The 21,903-nt window shown below is 40.0% G+C and overlaps 1 protein-coding gene across 1 annotated transcript in view; it reads left to right on the top strand.

The window, feature by feature from the left end:
• Positions 1-21,903, top strand: part of cntn3a.1 (contactin 3a, tandem duplicate 1) — a 113,481-nt gene that overhangs the window by 63,724 nt on the left and 27,854 nt on the right. The window contains exon 11 of the mRNA XM_067371269.1: positions 10,953-11,103. Within this exon, the coding sequence (XP_067227370.1) occupies positions 10,953-11,103 (151 nt within the window). The remainder of the gene's footprint in view (positions 1-10,952; positions 11,104-21,903) is intronic.

Genomic DNA, 21,903 nt, shown 5'->3' with positions numbered 1-21,903 from the left:
TGGGAAGAATGAGATGGGTGAAGATAGAACTGCGTCAAACCAGGCCTGTTTCTCCAAAAAGAGCCAGACAGACATCTACAACTCCAGCCACCTTCCCAAAGGTCTAGTAGGGCCAGCATCCACTGTAGAAGTGAAGCTTAATGGCTGTGGGTGTCAAGCACTATTGGACAGCGGATCACAAGTGACGATTGTGTTTGACAGCTGGTACTCAAAGAACCTGCCTGATGTGCCCATTCACCCTTTGACTGGATTGTCCATATGGGGTCTCAGTTCTTCCAGTTACCCATATAAGGGGTATATTGTAGTGGATGTCACCTTCCCTGCCTCTGTCACTGGTGTGGAGGAGCCATTGTCCATCTTGGCACTAGTATGTCCTGAGCCCCAGGGTCCATCCCAAGTGCCAGTCATTATTGGTACAAACGCCAGTTTCTTCAAACGCCTTGCTGCTCTTAGCCATGACGCTGAAGGATCCGGTGTTGCACATGCGTTGAGAATCCAGACACAACACGATGCAATCCAGCTATCAAAACAAGAGACTGAAATCATTCCTGACAGACCTGATGGAAAAGTCAGATGGATAGGACCTGGTGATTGCATAGTTCCACCAAGGGGAGAAGTATGTGCTGTATGTAAAGTAGAGACTGACAAGCCTTTGAGAAAGGAGATCTTTGTAGTAGACACCCCTGAAGAGAATAGTCTTCCAGCTGGAACGTTCATAACTCCAGTGGTACTCCCCTCTTCAGCCATGGAAGGACGAAATATCCAAGTCCTGGTCCATAATGAAACGTCCAAAGATATCTCCATTCCTGCTGGAACAGTAATGGCCAACGTGTATCCCACCGACACACTCATCGTAAGTTCTGGAGAACAGAGCTCCCAAACAGTAGACCCAAGCTTGTTTAAATTTGGTGAGTCATCCATCCCTGAGGCCTGGGAACGGAGGCTGCGCCAGAAATTGTCGACCAGAGGGGATGTCTTTTCCACCGGGGAGTGGGATGTGGGATTAGCTCAAGGAGTTGAGCATCACATCAGACTGAATGACTCTAAATCATTCAGAGAGCGCTCCAGACGCATCGCGCCTGCGGACATCGAGGACTTACGACGTCACATAAAAGACCTGTTAGTGGCTGGAATCATCAAAGAGTCAAGGAGTCCGTATGCATCGCCCATAGTAATTGCACGGAAGAAGAGTGGGGCAATAAGGATGTGCATCGACTACCGAACCCTAAATGCTCGTACCATCCCAGATCAGTACACCACTCCCAGGATCGATGATGCCCTGGACTGTTTGGCTGGTAGTAAATGGTTTTCCGTACTGGACCTCCGTAGTGGATATTATCAAATAGCCATGGCGGAGGAAGATAAAGAGAAGACAGCCTTTATCTGTCCCCTTGGATTCTTCCAGTTTGAACGGATGCCTCAAGGAATTACTGGAGCTCCAGCCACATTCCAACGGTTAATGGAGAAAGCCGTGGGTGATATGCATCTCCTCCAAGTAATAGTTTACCTCGATGACATCATCGTGTTCGGACGCACACTTGAAGAACACGAAGAGAGACTGTTAAAGTCCTAGACCGTCTGCGTGAGTGTGGCTTGAAAGTCTCGATTGACAAGTGTCAGTTTTGCCAGTCACAAGTCCGTTATGTGGGGCACATTGTGTCAGCTGCTGGCGTATCACCAGACCCAGCCAAGATTGAAGCCGTAACACGTTGGAAAATGCCCACCGACCTAAAGTCATTGAGGTCGTTCCTGGGATTTTGTGGATTTTACCGGCGTTTCATAAAGGATTACTCTGCCATTGTGAGGCCTTTGACTGAGCTTACCAAGGTTACCCACCATCATCTGGGCAAAACCAAAAGATGATAGACGGCAAGAAATACTTCAAAGTATCTGAGCCATTTGGAGAGCGTTGGGATGACGACTGTACTGTAGCTTTCCATAACATCATTTACTGTCTCACACATGCCCCAGTACTTGCTTTCGCCGATACCAACAAACCGTATGTACTACATGTTGACGCCAGTCTGAGTGGACTGGGTGCCGTCCTGAATCAGGAGCATCCTGGTGGACTTAGGCCTGTGGCCTATGCAAGCAGAAAACTAAGTCTGTCCGAACAACGTTACCCCATTCATCAGCTGGAGTTCTTGGCGCTCAAATGGGCGGTTGTGGACAAGTTCCACGACTATCTATATGGTGCCCCGTTTGTGGTGAAAACAGATAACAATCCACTTACCTATGTGTTGTCAAGTGCTAAGTTGAGTGCAACAGGTCATCGTTGGTTAGCTGCATTAGCTACCTATAACTTCAGCTTACAATACAAGCCAGGAAGTCATAACATCGACGCGGATGTGTTATCTCGCTACCCCTGTGAATCCACCGTTGGCTCGGAGTCGAAGGAAATACCTGAGTCAGGAGTAAGAGCAATCTGTCAGTTAGCCGTGACTACTGAAAGCGAAGAGTCATCATCCAGACTGGTGGATCATTTAGGTGTTTTACCTCAGAGTATACCCGAGGCATTCTCTTGTCCCACAGCGTTGGGTCTGGGTCAGCTGGAACAGCTGACTAATGCAGATTTGAGAAAAGCACAAGAGGAGGACCCTGTAGTTGGTGCAGTGAAGCGAGAAGTAGAGTCAGGGAAAATACTTACCATTGCTAAGAGTTCCAATGCGATCATTGCTCTGTTACAGCGGCAGGGACCCAAGTTAAAGATCATGAGTCAACTTCTGTACAGAGTCACTAAAAGTTCCTGTGGAAGAGAGAAAACACAACTCGTTCTACCAGAGAGGTACTGGTCCGAAGTACTGCGTTCCTTGCATGATGACTCAGGCCATTTGGGAGTAGAGAAAACTACTGAACTCCTGAAAGATCGCTTCTATTGGCCTAAAATGTCTGCATACATAGAGCAGTATGTTAAGAACTGTGGCCGCTGTGTAACGAGAAAGACACTGCCTAAAAAAGTTGCACCACTGAATCACATGACCAGCAGTGGGCCGTTTGACTTGGTGTGCATCGACTTCCTGTCAATCGAGCCTGATTCAAAAGGTATCGGCAATGTTCTCATCGTAACTGACCATTTCACACGCTACGCCCAGGCATTCACCACCAAGGACCAGAAAGCTCTGACTGTGGCCAAGATACTGTGTGACAAATTCTTTGTTCACTATGGCTTACCTTCCCGTATCCACTCCGATCAGGGGCGAGATTTTGAGAGTGGGCTCATAAAAGAGCTACTGAGTATGCTGGGAATCAGAAAATCCAGAACGTCTCCCTACCATCCACAAGGAGACCCCCAGCCAGAAAGGTTCAACAGAACGCTGCTTTCCATGCTTGGTACCCTAAATCCTGCAGAGAAAAACAGATGGAGTCAACATATTAACAGACTGGTACATGCTTACAACTGTACTAAGAACGAGGCGACTGGGTACTCACCATATTATCTTCTGTTCGGAAGAGAGGCTCGTCTGCCGGTGGATGTGTGTTTCGGGACTTCACCTGATGGAAAGGGAGTTGGAAGCCATCGACAGTATGTGGATAGAATGAAGTTGGACTTACAGAGAGCTTACCAGTTAGCCACTGAAACTGCCCAGAAAAGTCAGCAGAGGAACAAACGGCTGTACGACAAACGAGTGAAACATCAGACCTTGGCAGTAGGAGATCGTGTGCTGATAAGAAATCTGGCCTTGACTGGAAAGAACAAACTCTGCGACAAGTGGAATTCGGTTCCTTACCAGGTGGTGGAACAACTAAAGAACTTACCTGTGTATCGCTTGAAACCTGAATCCGGTATGGGCAGTGTAAGAACATTACACCGAGACCATCTCTTACCAGTTGGAGACAATGTGAGGTTGTCTGATCCTGTAGAACCAAAGAAAGTTTCTGCACCACCGGGGACTAGGACAAGATCTGTGGAAAGAAAACAGAGAAGAGGATTAAGACAAAGAAATGCAGCTGTGAGGAATGACTCTGACTCTGAAAGTGAAGAGGATAACCTGTGGTATTACTGCCCGGAAAGGGTTGAGACACCGCGTGTTGTACTGGAAGAAAATGCAGTGGAGGAGGAAACTGCTTACCATGGAGGTGAACTGGATGGATCCCTTGCAGAAATGGCAGAGCCACTGTTCACTGAAGAAAGCCATGGAGAACTCTCAGATCAGATTCCAGAGGAAACGGGAGATCCTGGTTTAGAAGGGGAGAGCCTGGCATAGCTAATACAAAAGAAGCAGTAGAGACCGTTCATTCCCGCCCCAAAAGAGACATAAGACCAGTAGTCAGACTGAGCTATGATAGCCTAGGCCGGCCCACTAACCGACCTTTAACACTGGTCCATAGAGGTATGGTCATAAATGTAGAGGGTGGGGAAGAGTTAGAAATGAAACCCTGTAACACCATGTGGTGTCACCCTATGGCACAGTGTAATTATTGTACTCAAGTAAATGCTTATACTGAGCCTAAAGTCACTTTTAAAGTGTAAAGAAGTAATCTCATGGGGACATGAGATATTTAGTAGGGGGAGCATGTAACCCAGTAGAATAATATTCTACAGGTAATGAGTCCACTGCTTTATATATTGATATATTAAATAAGTGGATGTATGCTTTTAAGAACATATATCAAGTTAGAGTGTTATGCACATGTGAAAAATGTGGTTTTAACCTACAAGTTAGGTCTTTCATTACTTTATTGGTTCAAGAGAGTTAAGTCCCGCCCGCGCCTATGCGTTAGGTATTTTGAGTGGATGTTTTGGTGGGGGGGAGGAGGAACAAGGGGGGAAGGCGAGATATGCAAGGGATGAGAGAGACGCGCGGTATGATAATAGAGTGGTGAATAGTTTACAAGTTTAAAAAATCTGAAACTGTAATATTGATCGTGTGTGAAACCCGAGTCCTGTTTATTTGTGTTTATTGTGAGTTCGCTGTGAGTGTTTATACGACATTCCGGTGTCGTCAGCGTACGGACTGTTTCCTTAATATCCCGTACGGTTTATGTTATTCATCTGAACCGGACTATTAAATTAGCGGAACATTTAAACAAAACAGATTGGCGAAAGTAAGCATTGTTGTTTTCGGGACAACGAGGAGACATTGAGGACCAGATAGCGCCCCAAATACCCGCGATATTTGGGGTTCCTCTGGCTGCGTGGGAGGAGCGTTTCATCGGCTGGCGAGGGAGAGCGAGATCGAGGAGCTGCGGGAGGCCTACTACAGGATTCCAAGATCGCTGTTTGATTCGCACCTGAAAATTGAGGTACCCTTGTTGATTTGTTTATGCTCAGGAGAGTGAAGCGGTCATTTTTCAGTTTGCCGGCCACCACGAACCCGAGCTACGATCCAGGCCTGCAACGGTGTGGGTGGGTGTGTGTGTGTGTGTGTGGGGGGGGCCACAGTGTTTAATCGTCCTATATGTTGTTATCCAGCGCGCTTATCAACTGTGAGTATTCAGAGTGATTACTGACATCCAGAGTGAATAATTTTGTACATTTCATTCCAAGTGAATTCACTTAGTTTTCTTTTTTATTCTGAGTGTTTTGTTACAGAGACCATTTCTGTACTCCTGTCACCTGCGATATAGCCTTTTTGGGGGGTTAATTTGGTCAGATTTAAAGTCTATGTGATTGTGTGAATGCATCACATCACTCAAATTCTATTTTTGACTTTCTATTTCTGTTCTAATTAAATCCTTTATCTTTTGTTATCCATCTAAGAGTTTGTGCTTGACTATTTATTATAGTATATGTATAATACATTAAATATATCACATTTAGAATAGTTCATAATTATAAATAGCTTTATAAAGAAGTAATTAATTTGTGACACCAGAGGGGCCTAACTTCAACATCTGTAGGCACATAGTTAATGAATCTGGTGCGCTGCTCTATTTAATTAACAGAAAGACAGGTAGGGGGCGCTACATAAGTAAAAGAGCCAATCGCTGATTGATAAAGTCATTGTTTCACTGCAGCTCCGGTTCCCATAGAAACCTGAGATTCATGCTTAGGACTGCTCATACGCATTGGCAAGTTAATAAGCTTTTTTTAACGTTATTTTAGCACAACATTTATGGGATAGTTCATATCAGATTTAGTTGCTGATTTAAAATATGTTATTCCATTGTTAATTCGCCAAGCAGTTTTTGAGATTTCAGGATTCCCCCATTCAAATAGATAGGACTTGGTCTTGGATGCCTGAAATAGCTGCTTCGAGGTGTTGCAAATATTGCCACTAAGTAAACAGACTTTGCTAAAGATCAACACAAGCTCATTGGAAAAACATGCCTCTACCTACATACGAATCACGTTTTTTTCTTTTGTCAAATCGACTTAGATAATTAATGTGGTTCAGATTTCTGTTGATTAAATCAATCACCTTCATTGTATTATCTCAACTTTTTAATTTCAATGATCTTAAAATGTTAAGGCAACCAGGTAACTTACTTTTTTGCAGTGTAGAAGGCGATAAAATGGCATGGTTGCTTCAGCATTTTTTTTTTAAAAATCTCTTAGTTTTTATCTCGCGTTTGCTTTTGTTAAGACTATCGGGTATATTTAGGGTTTAGTGTAGGTGGTAGAGCATTTTAAACCTGATAGAGCATTCAGCGCCACTCACTGAACATTTCATTATTGAAATGCCACAATACGTACAACAAGCACATTTTCCCACTGAACCTGGGTTCCCAAGGATCTAGCCCCTCAACTGTTATATGCTCTGAAATATGTAGCTAATATGCAGTTGGTCATATGCTGTCATACAATATGTTTTCAAATGTGTGTCTGTACGATGTGAAGTTTGTTTTGGTTTGGAGCAGCACGTGGGTTTTGTTTCCTCATAAGCTCATTCCAAACACATTGCCAGTGAACGCCACCACCCATTAGTCTTACTATGCCATTTTACACTGCATTTAGAAACAGTTGACCCACTATTATGAGGAGCAGAATAACTTTAGACAGGATCAATGATCAAACCCATCTCTGCGGTGAAGATTAAAGGAGTTGACGTTCGAGGCCATTTTATCATGCGGCAGATGAGAGAAGTGCTCTGTTCCCTAGTCCTGTCATTTGTCAGCACAATGGGTGCTTTGATGCTGTCAGCGCTGAGTGCAGATGGATGCCAAACAGGCAGGAAAGTCTAGTATGCTGAAATTGCTGCCTGGGGGAGATGTGAGGTAGACAGTCTTCGCACTTTAGAGCCGTTAGATTTGTGCTGGCTGGCTTGACTCGGTTTGACTTAGTGGTGTGTGGGGGATAGTGTGAGCTCTTGAGTGTGCTCTTAACTGAGTATATCGCATTAAAAACATCCTCCTCGCCCGCCTCTGGAAAGTGAGACGATGATGAGATTTAGCTAAGAGCGAAGCAAATAGAGGTGCAGACATTTGACAGGCTGTGTGGAAGAAATGGGTCAGTGACATAACACTAAATGTTTGTCCTGTTTATTAATTCAAAAATACACTAGCATTCAAAAGTTTGGGATCAGTAAGTTTTTTTTCTTTTCTTTTTTTCAAGTAAATTGCTACTTTTAGTCAACAAGGATGGATTAAATTGATCAAATGTGACATTAAAGACTTTAACAAATACAAACCTGATTCCACAAAAGTTGGGACACTGTACAAATTGTGAATAAAAACAGAATGCAATGATGTGGAAGTTTCAAATTTCAATATTTTATTCAGAATACAGCATAGATGACATATCAAATGTTTAAACTGAGAAAATGTATCATTTTAAGGGAAAATAAGTTGATTTTAAATTTCATGGAATCAACACATCTCAAAAAAGTTGGGACAAGGCCATGTTTACCACTATGTGGCATCCCTTCTTCTTTTTATAACAGTCTGCAAACGTCTGAGGACTGAGGAGACAAGTTGCTCAAGTTTAGGAATAGGAATGTTGTCCCATTCTTGTCTAATTCAGGCTTCTAGTTGCTCAACTGTCTTAGGTCTTCTTTGTCGCATCTTCCTCTTTATGATGCGCCAAATGTTTTCTATGGGTGAAAGATCTGGACTGCAGGCTGGCCATTTCAGTACCCGGATCCTTCTTCTACGCAGCCATGATGTTGTAATTGATGCAGTATGTGGTCTGGCATTGTCATGTTGGAAAATGCAAGGTCTTCCCTGAAAGAGACGACGTCTGGATGGGAGCATATGTTGTTCTAGAACTTGGATATACCTTTCAGCATTGATGGTGCCTTTCCAGATGTGTAAGCTGCCCATGCCACATGCATTCATGCGACCCCATACCATCAGAGATGCAGGCTTCTGAACTGAGCGCTGATAACAACTTGGGTTGTCCTTGTCCTCTTTAGTCTGGATGACATGGCGTCCCAGTTTTCCAAAAAGAACTTCAAATTTTGATTCGTCTGACCACAGAACAGTTTTCCACTTTTCCACAGTCCATTTTAAATGAGGATTGGCCCAGAGAAAACACCTGCGCTTCTGGATCATGTTTAGATATGGCTTCTTTTTTGACCTGTAGAGTTTTAGCCGGCAACGGTGAATGGCAAAATGGATTGTGTTCACCGACTGTTTTCTGGAAGTATTCCTGAGCCCATGTTGTGATTTCCATTACAGTAGCATTCCTGTATGTGATGCAGTGCCGTCTAAGGGCCCGAAGATCACGGGCATCCAGTATGGTTTTCCGGCCTTGAACCTTACGCACAGAGATTGTTCCAGATTCTCTGAATCTTTGGATGATATTATGCACTGTAGATGATGATAACTTCAAACTCTTTGCAATTTTTCTCTGAGAAACTCCTTTCTGATATTGCTCCACTATTTTCGTCGCAGCATTGGGGGAATTGGTGATCCTCTGCCAACTTTTTTGGAATGTGTAGCTCTCATGAAATCCAAAATGAGCCAATATTTGGCATGACATTTCAAAATGTCTCACTTTCAACATTTGATATGATATCTGTATTCTATTGTGAATAAAATATAAGTTTATGAGATTTGTCAATGTCACATTCACAATTTTTTACAGTGTCCCATATTTTTTGGAATCAGGTTTGTATAAAGTTTTTCTATTACTGTTACAAAACAACTTGATTTCATATAAATGGTGATCATTTGAACTTTCTGAACTTTATCAAAGAATCCTGAAAATATATCAGTTTCCAAAAAACTGAGATTTCCAAAAAATTAAGCAGCACAACTGTTTTCAAAATTAATAAAAATAAATGTTTCTTGAGCATCAAATCCAATTATTACAATGCTTTCTGAAAGATCTGAAGAATGGAGTAATGATGCTGAAAATTCGGCTTTACCATCACAAGAATAAATCACATTTTAAAATATATTCAAATAGTAAATACTCCACCTTGGAATTATAAGGTTCTCTCAGCATTCTGAACAGTTTAGAGATATTGAGCTTCAACGTTTTTGCACGCCATACCCCTTTGTAGATACAAACTTTTTGTTTTCTAAAAAAAAAAAAAAAAAAAGTCCCAAAATGTATACAACTTAAAAAAACAACAACACATAATGTACATACATTGTCACAGATTAAGAATATGTGAATAACTCAATTTTGACAAAACTTTCAGATATAAACTTATAATTCCATGGTGACGAACAGTTATTTTAAAGTGTAAATGTAAATAATATTTCCCAATATTACAGTTTTTAGTCTATTTTTGATACCTTGGTAAGCAAAAGAGATTTCATTTACACTTTATTTTAATATGACGTTATTACAGTGTAATTACACAAATAAGTACTGAGTAGTTTTAATTAACTACATGCACTTAATATTGGCTTAGGTTTTGGTTTAGGCTTAGTTGCTTGTAATTATGCATAATTTATGGTTATTACTATAGTAAGTACAATTAACATGTAACTACTTAACCTTAAAGTAGTTACAGAGACTTCCAAAACATTAAAACTAATCAACCCCAAACTTTTGAATGGTAATGTACTTTAAAAATCAGTGACTTAAATACACCTCTTCTAAGATGAGCATATTTAAATTCCTGAATTAAAATTTGATATTATTTTGGGGGATGTGTAAGGGCAAAAATCTCAGAGTTGTATTAAAAGGTTAATTCAACCAAAAATGAAAATTCTGTCATCATTTACATGTTTGCACCCCCATAAAAAAAAAAAAAAAAACACAACATAATTTACCACATCATTTACATAATATTAATCTTCAACGCATGTTCACGAGAGCACTGTGAAACATGCGTGCTGTGTTGACATGAGAACGGACGTTGTTACATGAACATGCGTGACGCATGGGAAATTAATATTTTATATTAATATTTTAAATGTGTGTAAATTATTTTTTGCACAAACAAAACAATCACGTCACTTCATAAAATTGAGGTTAAACCACTGGAATCACATTTATTACTTTTATAATGTCTTTACTATCTGGGGCTTGAAAGTGGTATTGTGTAGGCTGTCAGTGGAGGGACAGAAAGCTCTCAGATTTAAAAAGATCTTCATTTGTGTTCTGAAGATTAATGAAGGTCTTACGGGTTTGAAACGACATGAGGGTGAGTAATTAATGACTTGAATTTTCATTTTTGGGTGAACTAACCCTTTGTAATGAAGAAAAAAGCCTCATTAGAAGAATAAAATTATTGATAATAAAACCTATTTCTTAAAATAATGACACAATAATATTAGAAAAAAAAATTATATATATATATATATATATATATATATATATATATATATATATATATATATATATATATATATATATATATATATATATATATATATATATATATTTCTGTATATTCCAAGCTGTCTGTTGTATAGAAAACATAAAATGTTTTTTTTGGTCACTGTTCTTGAGCTGCTTTTCTTTAAAATGATTGACACTTTTTGATATTTGTGTTTGTAACATAATTACATTTTACATGTTTTTATGGACTTTACAAACACTTTTAGGCGTCAGTCTATATATCTTTCTTTCTGTCAGTTTTGTAAGATGCTTGTTTTTCTCTTCACATCAGCAGTGGCACCAGATTTCTCCAATAGTGTGCTAAAGGCACAGACATTGGCTCGGCAGGGTGGCGATGTTTTGATTGAGTGCAGGCCTCGCATGTCCCCACGCGGGATGATCTCCTGGAGGAAGGGCAAAGAAGCTTTGCGAGAGAGCCACAGGTATTTTTACCAACCCATTTCCCTTTGTCTGCCAAGGACCTGTTTATTAAAGTGATACAGACAGAGCAATATGATTCAGGTCAGGCAGAGAGTTGCTACTGATCAAAGGCTTGATTATTCACATCAAAACGTCTCAACACAACAGTGCATTTGCATTTACTTGATCTAGAAGAAAAAAAAAACTTTTTCAGGTCACAGAATAGCATCAAAAATGCTTGAACAATCAACCAACCACTGAAGCTCTAGTTTCATAAATATTTGTATTTAGTAGAAAATACAATTTTCCATCTTCCAATTGTTTTCCAACAGCAATTTACATCTGCTATATAGTTTTAGATGATTTGTTTAAATGTCTAACCCTTGATGCATAAATTATTCAATCACAAAACAAATTCATTTAATTCAAAAACAAAAAGAAAGAGTTTGTCATTGAAAGAGTCTGTCCAATGTAGTGGTGACTGTTGATTTAGGCTAATAATATAAGTCAGTGGCAGTCTGTATAAGCAAAAAATAATTGTTATGAACTTTTACAATAAAATAATAAATAATAGGGATCTCTTGCTAAAAAGATCACAATTCTAGAACATAAATTATTAGATAATATTACAGAATTTTACATTTAGGCAGACATGTTAAAAGCATCTTGAAACTTCCTTATGATTGTGCATAACATTGTTTAATTAAAATATCAGTTGCTTTTTATTTTAAGTTGTCTTTGTTTCAATGTAATTATACATTGTATAAGTACCGAGTAATACGTAACTACATGTACTAACTATCAGTGTTGGGGAAAGTTACTTTTAAAAGTAATGCATTACAATATTGTGTTACTCCATAAAAAAGTAAATAATTGTGTTAGTTACTTTTTATGGAAAGTAATGTGTTACTTTAGTTTTGCGTTACTGTTTCTCATCTGAGCTGGGCTGTTTTTGGCAAATGTTAAGGCCCTTTCACAACAAACATGAAATAAATAAGCCTCGGGATGAAGGAAATCCAAATTCCCGCCTGTAAGTTAGAGGGCACAGTTCAAATAAACAAGCCTTTCAGCTGTGCTGCCATTCTGGAATACAGAGGAATAGGATAAAGAGAAGAGGTAAATGAGTAAATGTATGCTCACATTTAGTCTAGAACTAATCTAGAATAAGCATCATGTCAAGCACACACAATGCCTCTGCACTTACTCCTGATTTAAACTAAGTAACTTGTGTTACTTATTTGAAAAAGTAACTCACATGTGTTGTAAATTTAAAAGTAATGCGTTACTTTACTAGTTACTATACTAATAAAGACATAAAAAAGTAATCTGATTACATAACTCAAGTTACTTGTAATGCGTTACCCTAACACTGCTTACTATAAGGTAAGATTAGGTTTTGATTAGGTTTAGGGTTAGTTGCATGTAATTATGCATAATTTATAGTTTGTATTATAGTAACTAAATGTAACATATGTAAAAATGACACTAAAATAAAGTGTTACCAAAGTATCCTTTGCATTATTTTATTTGAAATATTCTTAGAAATAGTCAGGGCTGGATTTCCTGATAATGTTGTCTCTTAATGCACTACGAAGACTCTAAAGGTAGACCTTAACTGAAGATATACCTTTTATAGGCGTGTTCCCCGAACTATCCCTTAGGAGGTTACTTAAGGTATATCTTCTTAAGTGCGCCGTTACCAGGTGCTGTCCGTGGCGCTGGGGCTGAATTGGTAGATATTGATGGCTCGAGAATCGATAATTCACTCTATACAGGGGCTGCTTCACCACGTTATGCGAGAAAGCGCTGGTCTTTATAAAAGAAGCACTTCAGAAGTAGAAATTGCATTTATCAGATCTTATAAAAATAATAATCCAAATTGCAAATAAAATCTATATTGTAATGTATCTATATTCTGGGGACTCTGTATTCTAGCTGAGTTCCAGCGCGAGTTTAAGGCAACCGTTATTTTAGAACGTATTCATTCCTTGGAGACGCGTCATGCAGCTGACAGACATGTAGGTATCGCGTTTTTCCTTTTTTATTCAAAATATTCACAAATTTGCTAACTATATCATGAATTTTATGATATATTGCAATTGTAAAATATGTGGAAGTGAATGTGTTTTGTGTTTGCACCGCAATTTAGAGCTGTTGGATTTACTGAATTTCCCCAAAATACATAAAAGTGGCTGGAGAAATGGGAGCAAAATAGAGTAAACTTTATTGTTTCATACGCAATGGGTATCTGATATGCATAAAACACTTTGTCAAATTATTTAATTGAAAGGGTTATTATTGCAGCTTTCATAGACATCAGTGTATGGAACTTTATTTTAACAAACTATAAATGTCTTTTATATATAGCCTAGTACTTCATTCAAATGTGTATTTAAATGTCTGAAACCTAAAATAAACCTGATGTGGTTGAAAACACTGAATAGTTGTGATATATGACAAACGCTGAACGTGTCTGGCTCAGCGCCAAAGCACATTTCCTATTTTAAGACTGGGTATATTACAGCGAGTTATATTCACTATCAGCAGTGATAAGGTATAGCTAAGAGTGGCCCAGACCAACCTTACGAAAGAATGACTTACAGAAGGTATATAAAAAATAACATTTCAGGAAACACGTATTAAAGGTGCCCTCGAATGAAAAATTTATCTTGGCATAGTTAAATAACAAGAGTTCAGTACATGGAAATGACACAGTGAGTCTCAAACTCCATTGCTTCCTCCTTCTTATTTAAATCTCATTTGTTTAAAAGACCTCCGAAGAACAGGCGAATCTCAACATAACACCGACTGTTACGTTACAGTCGGGATCATTAATATGTACGCCCAGGGGGGCGTTGTTATGACAACGGGCGGTGCACATATGCATGCGCCGAACGCGTCCTTCCCATGGTCTTTCCGCGCTCATGGGGAAAGGAGTTTCTCTGAAAGGCTCGCGCAAGACTGAACGGAACGCGGGAAATGAAGTATGAAATGAGCACCGCGATGCGACCGCAAAAGGCACTTTCACTTTCACGATCAAAGTGCACGCCACTGATAAGCATTGTAAAGGCAGTATTACAGTATACCAATGAAACGCACAGATCTCCTCTCGTGCGTCCTCCACTGGATGAGGCAATATCACTTTCGTTTCTATTTCAGATATCTCTTTTATGGATGCCATCAATGCTTTTGCCTTTCAAGATGTAATTACCGAAATCAAAACAGTCCATAAACTATAAATCCTCATGAAAACGTCAGTCAAGCCAGCTCGCGCATCAACCTGAGAGATCAGCGTCCTTACCTTAAAGTGTCAAATTTCTCGTTTTCTGAATGGACGGTTTGGCTTGATTGACAAACGCTAACGTTCGGGCATGATTTATATACCATCGATCTGTCCTAAAACGCTTTGCAAGTTAGCACGCTTTGATCGATGGTTTGGAGATTGTGTGTTTCTCCGTTTGAGAGCGCATTTCCTGTTCACATCCGCGACAAAACAGCTGATTATTTATGAACGAAAGCTCACAGAAACGTGAAAATGGTCTCATTTGAAAGAAAATATCCTAAGCTAAAAGGTGATATAGTGTGACTGAAGCAGCCCTTATCAAAAGTGCGGGGGTCGACTTCTATCTTTTCAAAACCGCGGGGGTCCTGACCCCCCTGTCCCCCGTGCCAACGGCGCCCCTGTGTACGCCCCCAATATTTGCATATGCCAGCACATGATCGAGGCATTACACAAGGGCAGGACATCTAGATGTGCACAACTGAATCAACAGACTAGGTAAGCAAGCAAGAACAATAGCAAAAAATGGCAGATGGAGCAATAATAACTGACATGATCCATGATATCATGATATTTTTAGTGATATTTGTAAATTGTCTTTCTAAATGTTTCGTTAGCATGTTGCTAATGTACTGTTAAATGTGGTTAAAGTTACCATCGTTTCTTACTGTATTCACGGAGACAAGGGAGCCGTCGCTATTTTCATTTTTAAACACTTGCAGTCTGTATAATTCATAAACACAACTTCATTCATTCTTTATAAATCTCTCCAATAGTGTAGCATTAGCCGTTAGCCATGAAGCACTATCAGACTCATTCAGAATCAAATGTAAACATCCAAATAAATACCATACTTACTTGATCTGATGTATGCATGCAGTATGCATGATGAACACTTTGTAAAGATCCATTTTGAGGGTTATATTAGCTGTGTGAACTTTGTTTATGCTGTTTAAGGCAAGCTTGAGCTCCGGGGGCGTGGAGCATGAGGAATTAAAGGGGCCGCAGCCTAAATCGGCTCATATTTAATGATGCCCCAAAATAGGCAGTTAAAAAAATTTATTAAAAAAAAATCTATGGGGTATTTTGAGCTGAAACTTCACAGACACATTCAGGGGACACCTTAGATTATATTACATCTTGTAAAAAAAAAACGTTCAATGGCACCTTTAACACTAAGGTACAGCTTAAGGTATAATTTAAAAAATTGAATGCATCTTCGCTAACATTTTCTTTCAAAAATAAATCTCAACCCCAAACCACTGAATGGACGCTTATGTCTTTATATGTCATTGTGTTTTAATTTATGTTAAAATTCATACATAAATGGTTGACAAAAGTTCTGGGCTAGATTTCCAGAAACCTTCTTTTGAACTGAAAAAAAAAAATGTATTACCGTTTCCATAAAAATATTAAGCAGTTGTTTTCAACATTGAAAATAATAAGAAATGTTTCTTGAGCATCAAATCAGGATAGATTGATTTCTGAAGGATCATGTGACTGAAGACTGGAGTAATGATGCTGAAAATTCAGCTTTGATCACAGGAATAAATGACATTTTAAAATATGTGAACATAGAAAACAGTTATTTTAATTTGTAATAATAATTAATAGCATAAGAGCCTTGATTCCAAACTTTTGAACACTTGTCTGGCTGCACGTAAATCCACTAGATTTAACGGCTTAACGCATTTACATGACCACATGCATTGTCGGCTTATTAGGCATATAATCAGGTTAAGAATGTGCATGTAAATGACTGGGTTATAACCTGAAAACAGCTTTGAATCTCCTCTCAGACACTGTTACTGCCTTCAGATCAAGGACTCAAGTTTAAATGTAAGGCAGAGCATCACAGAATTCTCATTAACATACACTTTAGATGAATCCATTGAGAAATAAAGCAGTATGGCACTGTCTTCATGGAGAGAGTACCAGTGAACTCTTGAGTCTGGAGCCTCTGTAAGAAAATCATTAGTAGCCATCACTGTCCATCAGCCTTGTGCTAACATCCACCCACGATCTAGAGCTCTGGGTAGGAGAGGGACAGGTTCTCTCATTAAACACAGCTGCACTACTGGGAGAGTGTTTGCGAGAAAGAGAAGAAGAGAGAGCTGAAGAACAGCTTTTCAGGCTTCTTCTATAATGATCATGCGGGAAGGGAAAATGTTGCGTTCATTCCTTTATGCCCAATTTGGCTTTTATAATGTAGTACTTGTTAGAAATATGCTGACTGTACTATGCAAATATGATTGTAGCCTTTTACAGTTTCCAGCTTCTCACATTTGTGCATAAATAAGTAACAGTTGCACAGATTTATTCATGCATAATTCTTTTTTTTTTTTTTTTTTTCACTTTTCATCAAGATCCTGTAGCTTTTACAGATTTTGAAAAAAGCGCTGTGGTGAAATTTCTGGTAACATTGCAATGTTCAATTTGTTACCATTAGTCAATGCAAAGGTATAATGAAAACAACAAGTTTTACAGCATTTTTAAATCTTGGTTAATGTTCATTTGAAATATTGTTGATTAATGTTTGTTCATAATACATTAACAAATAAAGGTTTTATTTCATTCATTTAATTCACAGAACTGCAGCACAGGCCTATCAATTTTCCATCTGTTTCAAGGGATGAATATTTAGATCACCTGTCAAAAGAGAAAAAAAATATGTGAACAAAATGCAAGTTTTGGGCACTTGTGATCCATAAAAAGCACCTGCCGCAGTATTTCAGTGACTAAAAACAGCGGGACACTCTAAAACGCTTAATGTGAAAAACACTTAAAGTGCCTTAATGTAGCCTAGTAAAACAGTGATATTAAAAAGTCAAATTCAGTATACACCTTATTGATGATTCATACTATAATACAGGCGAGCACATGTTGTGAACCATCTTCATAATGGTTTTCTATGGAAAAACACTGCAAGAAACTGCGTGTTGCATTTAAATTCAGGCTTAATCTGCTTGCATGTACATAGTATGTATAATTAATAAGGTGTATGCTGAATTTGCTCTTTTAATATCACTGTCTTAGTACATAAGTACTTAGTACAATCCTGGTAAAAACAACTGCTGGGCAATGGAGAAAAGCCTTGTTTGGCTTTGCAGGCGTAAGGCTGTGACTTCATGCAAAAAGTTTCAAAAGAATTTCCATTGAGTTTAGCCATCATATATCAAAGGGATTGATCTTTAATAGAAATAAATAGCCTTTATTTTACATCACAGCCTTGTTCCAAGATTTGCTACTTATTGTGCAAGGAATATTTTTGTATAGAGTGCTGCAGGGAAGACTAATTTGCCACTGCTTCCCTTGAGATTTTCCTATGGGGTTCTTTTAACACTTTATATACTCTTACTGAATATTTCCATGTAGATGTCTTCAGGCCAGGACTATTATATTAGCCTGAGTTACAACAACTTCCTGTTTCGTGGTGTTAACATATTTTAGCACTTAGCCAAGACTTGCATGATTAAATGTGTTTCTAACATGTTTGGTACTTCATAGCATACTGACATGTGTTTCTGTGAGTTAATTACAGTGAATTACAGTGTAAAGCATGCTATTTCCTGTGGCCAGCAGGTGGCACTATGACTAACTGAATATTGGTATGAAGATGTCTTTAGGCAAGGACTCTTATCTTTTTTGGGGTAGATTGTACACTGTATGCCTGACTTACAACAGCTTCCTTTTTCATGGCAAAACTCAGTCCGCCACGGACACACCCTTCAACGAAAACTCAAGATCTTTGCAATTTATCATCGCTAAGGCCTTAAGATTAGACCGACCAAATATGATGTTGATCTGGTTAAATCTCTATGAGGAGTTAATCACAGTGTAAAACATGTAATTTTCTGTTGCCCCCAGGTGGCACTATGACTGTAACTGAATATTGTTATGAAGATGTCTTCAGGCCAGGACTCTAAAACGTGAAGTTTCGGACAGATCGGACATTGTATGCCTGAGTTACAACAACTTCCTGTTTCATGGCGAAACATCAAATTTCGTCAGGGTGCCATGGACACGCTCTTCAACGAAAACTCTCAAAGGTCTTTAGACTAGACTGACCAAATATGATCATCTGATTAAAGCTCTAGGAGGAGTTTGTTAAAGTACAACATGTGGAAATGGCAAAAACTGCAAACATTTTGCAGAGAAAACTCAAAATATCTCACTTCCTATTGGCTTTTCAGATTTTGCACTTGTTAAAATTTGTAGGTATTGGGCTGTTACATGTGTGTACTGAATTTCATACTTGTACGTGAAACGTAGCACAAAGGGCACTTAATTGAAATTTTGTAGGTGGCGCTATCGAGCCATTTTGCCACACCTAATTCTGAAACCCAAATCAGACATAAATTTTCCTCACACTATTGATGCTCAGGCCCTCATTACACGGACAGATTAAAATAAAGAGTAACCGGGTTTTATAATGGGGTTTTTCAAACTATGAGTAAAATAAAGTCTGTAATAAACATAAGTTGACAATACTTGAACGTTTAGCTCTATAATGTAAATTACACAGACCCATATTTTGAAGCTGTTATTTTTATTTGAAAAAAACAAAACATATGTTTTTAATAACTAGATAAGAAAGTGAGTGTGTGCAGTTAACCTTATAGAGCAAAACGTCAAAGTATAGTCAAGTTATTTACCACAGACCTTATTTTACTCAAAAAACAAAACAAAAAAACATTATAAAATCCCATAGGAAAATCTCAAGGGAACAAGTGGCGAATTAGTCTTCTGGGTTTTGATGTCATCCCTGCAGCACTCTGTTACAAGAAGGACATTTCTAGACAGCATTTGATTGGACAAAAATATGGATATGCCAATGAATATAAGATGAGTCTTTCTTTTTTTTCGGAAAGAGAAAGAATGCAAATTTTAAATTTGCTAACTCTCATAAACGACCTATCCTAGCACATGTACAGTATGCTAAAAGACATGAACGAAAAGCCACAGAACTCAAATTTCCGTTAGGATATATGATAAAACACCGCTTTCATATACACATTGACCACATTGGCCACATTTTCATTACATGGTTCAAGTGACCCAATTCCGATTTTTTTCCTCCCATGTGGCACAGATAGGATATGACCCATGAACATGTAAGCAGGAAAAAAGCACATGGATTCCTATATTCTCCGATCAGTTTCAGGCCTCAAACATTTGTGGAAATAAATCTGATATAAATCTGATACCTGCCATGTAAGAGGACAGATCGGATTTTCCTGTCGTACATCATTGAAAAAGTGACAGTGGCGAATAACGCGGACACCAATCACAGCGATTACAGTCACGATCATTGCTACGTTCACCCTGCCTGCAAAAAACTCTTTTTTTCTCCACCTTAAGATATTAATGTTTTGCTGACCTTTAAAGCAAAAGCAAAAGCTTGTATTATCATTTTATCTGTTTCCATTGCAAATCATGCTGTTTTTACATCCTTTTCGGATGTGTTAGTATAAATACAGACATCAGATATGGGTCCATTTTAAAGTCCCCCTGTGGTGAAAATCAATTGTTTAAAGGGATAGTTCACCCAAAAATGAAAATTTGATGTTTATCTGCTTACCCCCAGGGCATCCAAGATGTAGATGACTTTTTTCTTCAGTCGAACGCAAATTATGATTTTGAACTGCAACCGCTGCCGTCTGTCAGTCAAATAATAGCAGTGATTGGGAACTTGAACAATAAGAGTCGAAAAAACTTCCATAGACAAATCCAAATTAAACCCTGCGGCTCGTGACGGCACATTGATGTCCTAAGACACGAAACGATCGGTTTGTGCGAGAAACCGAACAGTATTTATATCATTTTTACCTCTAATACACCACTATGTCCAACTCCGTTCAGCTTCCGGCTAGTGAGGTCTGATCGCGCTCTGACAACGGAAGTGATGTCTCGCGCTCATTGAAGTATATGGGCGAGACATCACTTCTGTCTTCAGAACGCGTTTTTTGACCTCACTAACAGGAAGCTGAACGCAGTTGGACATAGTGGTGTATTAGAGGTAAAAATTATATAAATAATGTTCGGTTTATATAAATAATGTTCTAAGCAAGGTTTATTTACTGTTCCCATTCAGTCGGTCACGTTCGACGTACGTCGGACAGACCGACGAATAGGAATCTCGCTAGAGAGGCCAATCTACTTCGAGTGTAACTAAACGAGCCAATGCACATTGGCATGCAATCATATGCATCAGCTGCTCGCCTCGCAGCGCGGGTATATAATGAGCAGCAGGTGCGTTGCATCTTCAGCTTTTCGCTTCGGAGCCAAACCTTCTATGAAGACAGCTACTGAAAGCGAGTGTGGTGAACGAGTCTCTCTTCAAGACGTCTCTTTGTTGCGAGGTGCAGGCGGACAGCGCAGCAGCGGGGCCGATTCTCCTTTTGTTTTTGTTTTTGCCTTTAATTTGATTGAGCAAAGCTGTAATCAGCGTGAAGGCCGTTCTCACGGCTGGTGAAACGGTGCGCCTAGAGCGCTAAAAAGCTGTTGTTACAGCTGGTAAGAGGAGCGCCTTCAAGGAGAGTGCACACGACAGGCTGCACATTCCCTGTCTGTGCTGCAGCGGCTATTCCCCTGCGTGCTTCAGCACCTAAAAGAGTCAGTCCTTGAAAGAGCTAACACGAGTAGTTCGCGTCTTTTTAAAGATGTCGTTCTACTTGTGTGTTTCTGGATGCGGTCGTTACCTGGCGCCTCGGGATGGTCACCAGCGCTGTATCGCGTGCTTGGGCTTAAGGCACGCTGAGGCAGCGTTTGTGGATGAGTCATGTACCCATTGTGGGAAGATGACCATCGCGGAGTTGCGGTCGAGACTCCACTTTCTGCAAAGGGGTGGAGTCCCGGTCCCGACGCCTCGCTCCAATCCTCCTCAGAGGGTTGCTGCGAGCGGCGGGGCTGGTGACTTGAGGATAACGGTGAGCGCGCTTCCTTCGGGGAACCAACCCCCTAGGAACCCTCCCCCTCGTGCGCTCCGCAGCCAGTAGAGCTGCCCTCGGAACGTGGTGGACCACCCCAGAGGTGTGTACCATCCGTTTCCTTCGGAGCTCCCCCAGACGACCGGATGTCGATCGCTGCATCGGAGGGTGAGCCTGATACTTCTGGGGAGGATGAGTCGGCGCAGTTGCCTCCTTCGGGGGTGACAACTGTGCCCGACACGGACCCGGAAATGATGGCTATGCTTTCCCGGGCCGCCAACAGGGTCGGGCTCGTGTGGAATCCTCCACCGTGTCCCGAACCCTCGAGGTTGGATGACTGGTATCTCGGGGTGGCCAGGGCTGGTTCTCAGCCCCCCACCCCAGTGCCCTTCTTCCCGGAGGTGCATGAAGAGCTCACGGGCACGTGGACGGCACCTTTACTGCCCGAAACCGTGTCGGTGGGTCCTCCTCCCTCACCACCCTTGATGGCGGGGCAGCGAAGGGTTACACGCGCATACCCCCTGTGGAACGGGCCGTTGCTATGCAACTGTGCCCTAACTCCACCTGGCGGGGGAGCCGTCTCTCCCTTCCCGGGCCTGTAAGTACTCGTCGGA

Source organism: Chanodichthys erythropterus, chromosome 20 (assembly GCF_024489055.1).
Source record: "Chanodichthys erythropterus isolate Z2021 chromosome 20, ASM2448905v1, whole genome shotgun sequence".
Lineage (NCBI taxonomy): Eukaryota > Metazoa > Chordata > Actinopteri > Cypriniformes > Xenocyprididae > Chanodichthys > Chanodichthys erythropterus.
This window is presented reverse-complemented; position numbering and strand designations above follow the sequence as displayed.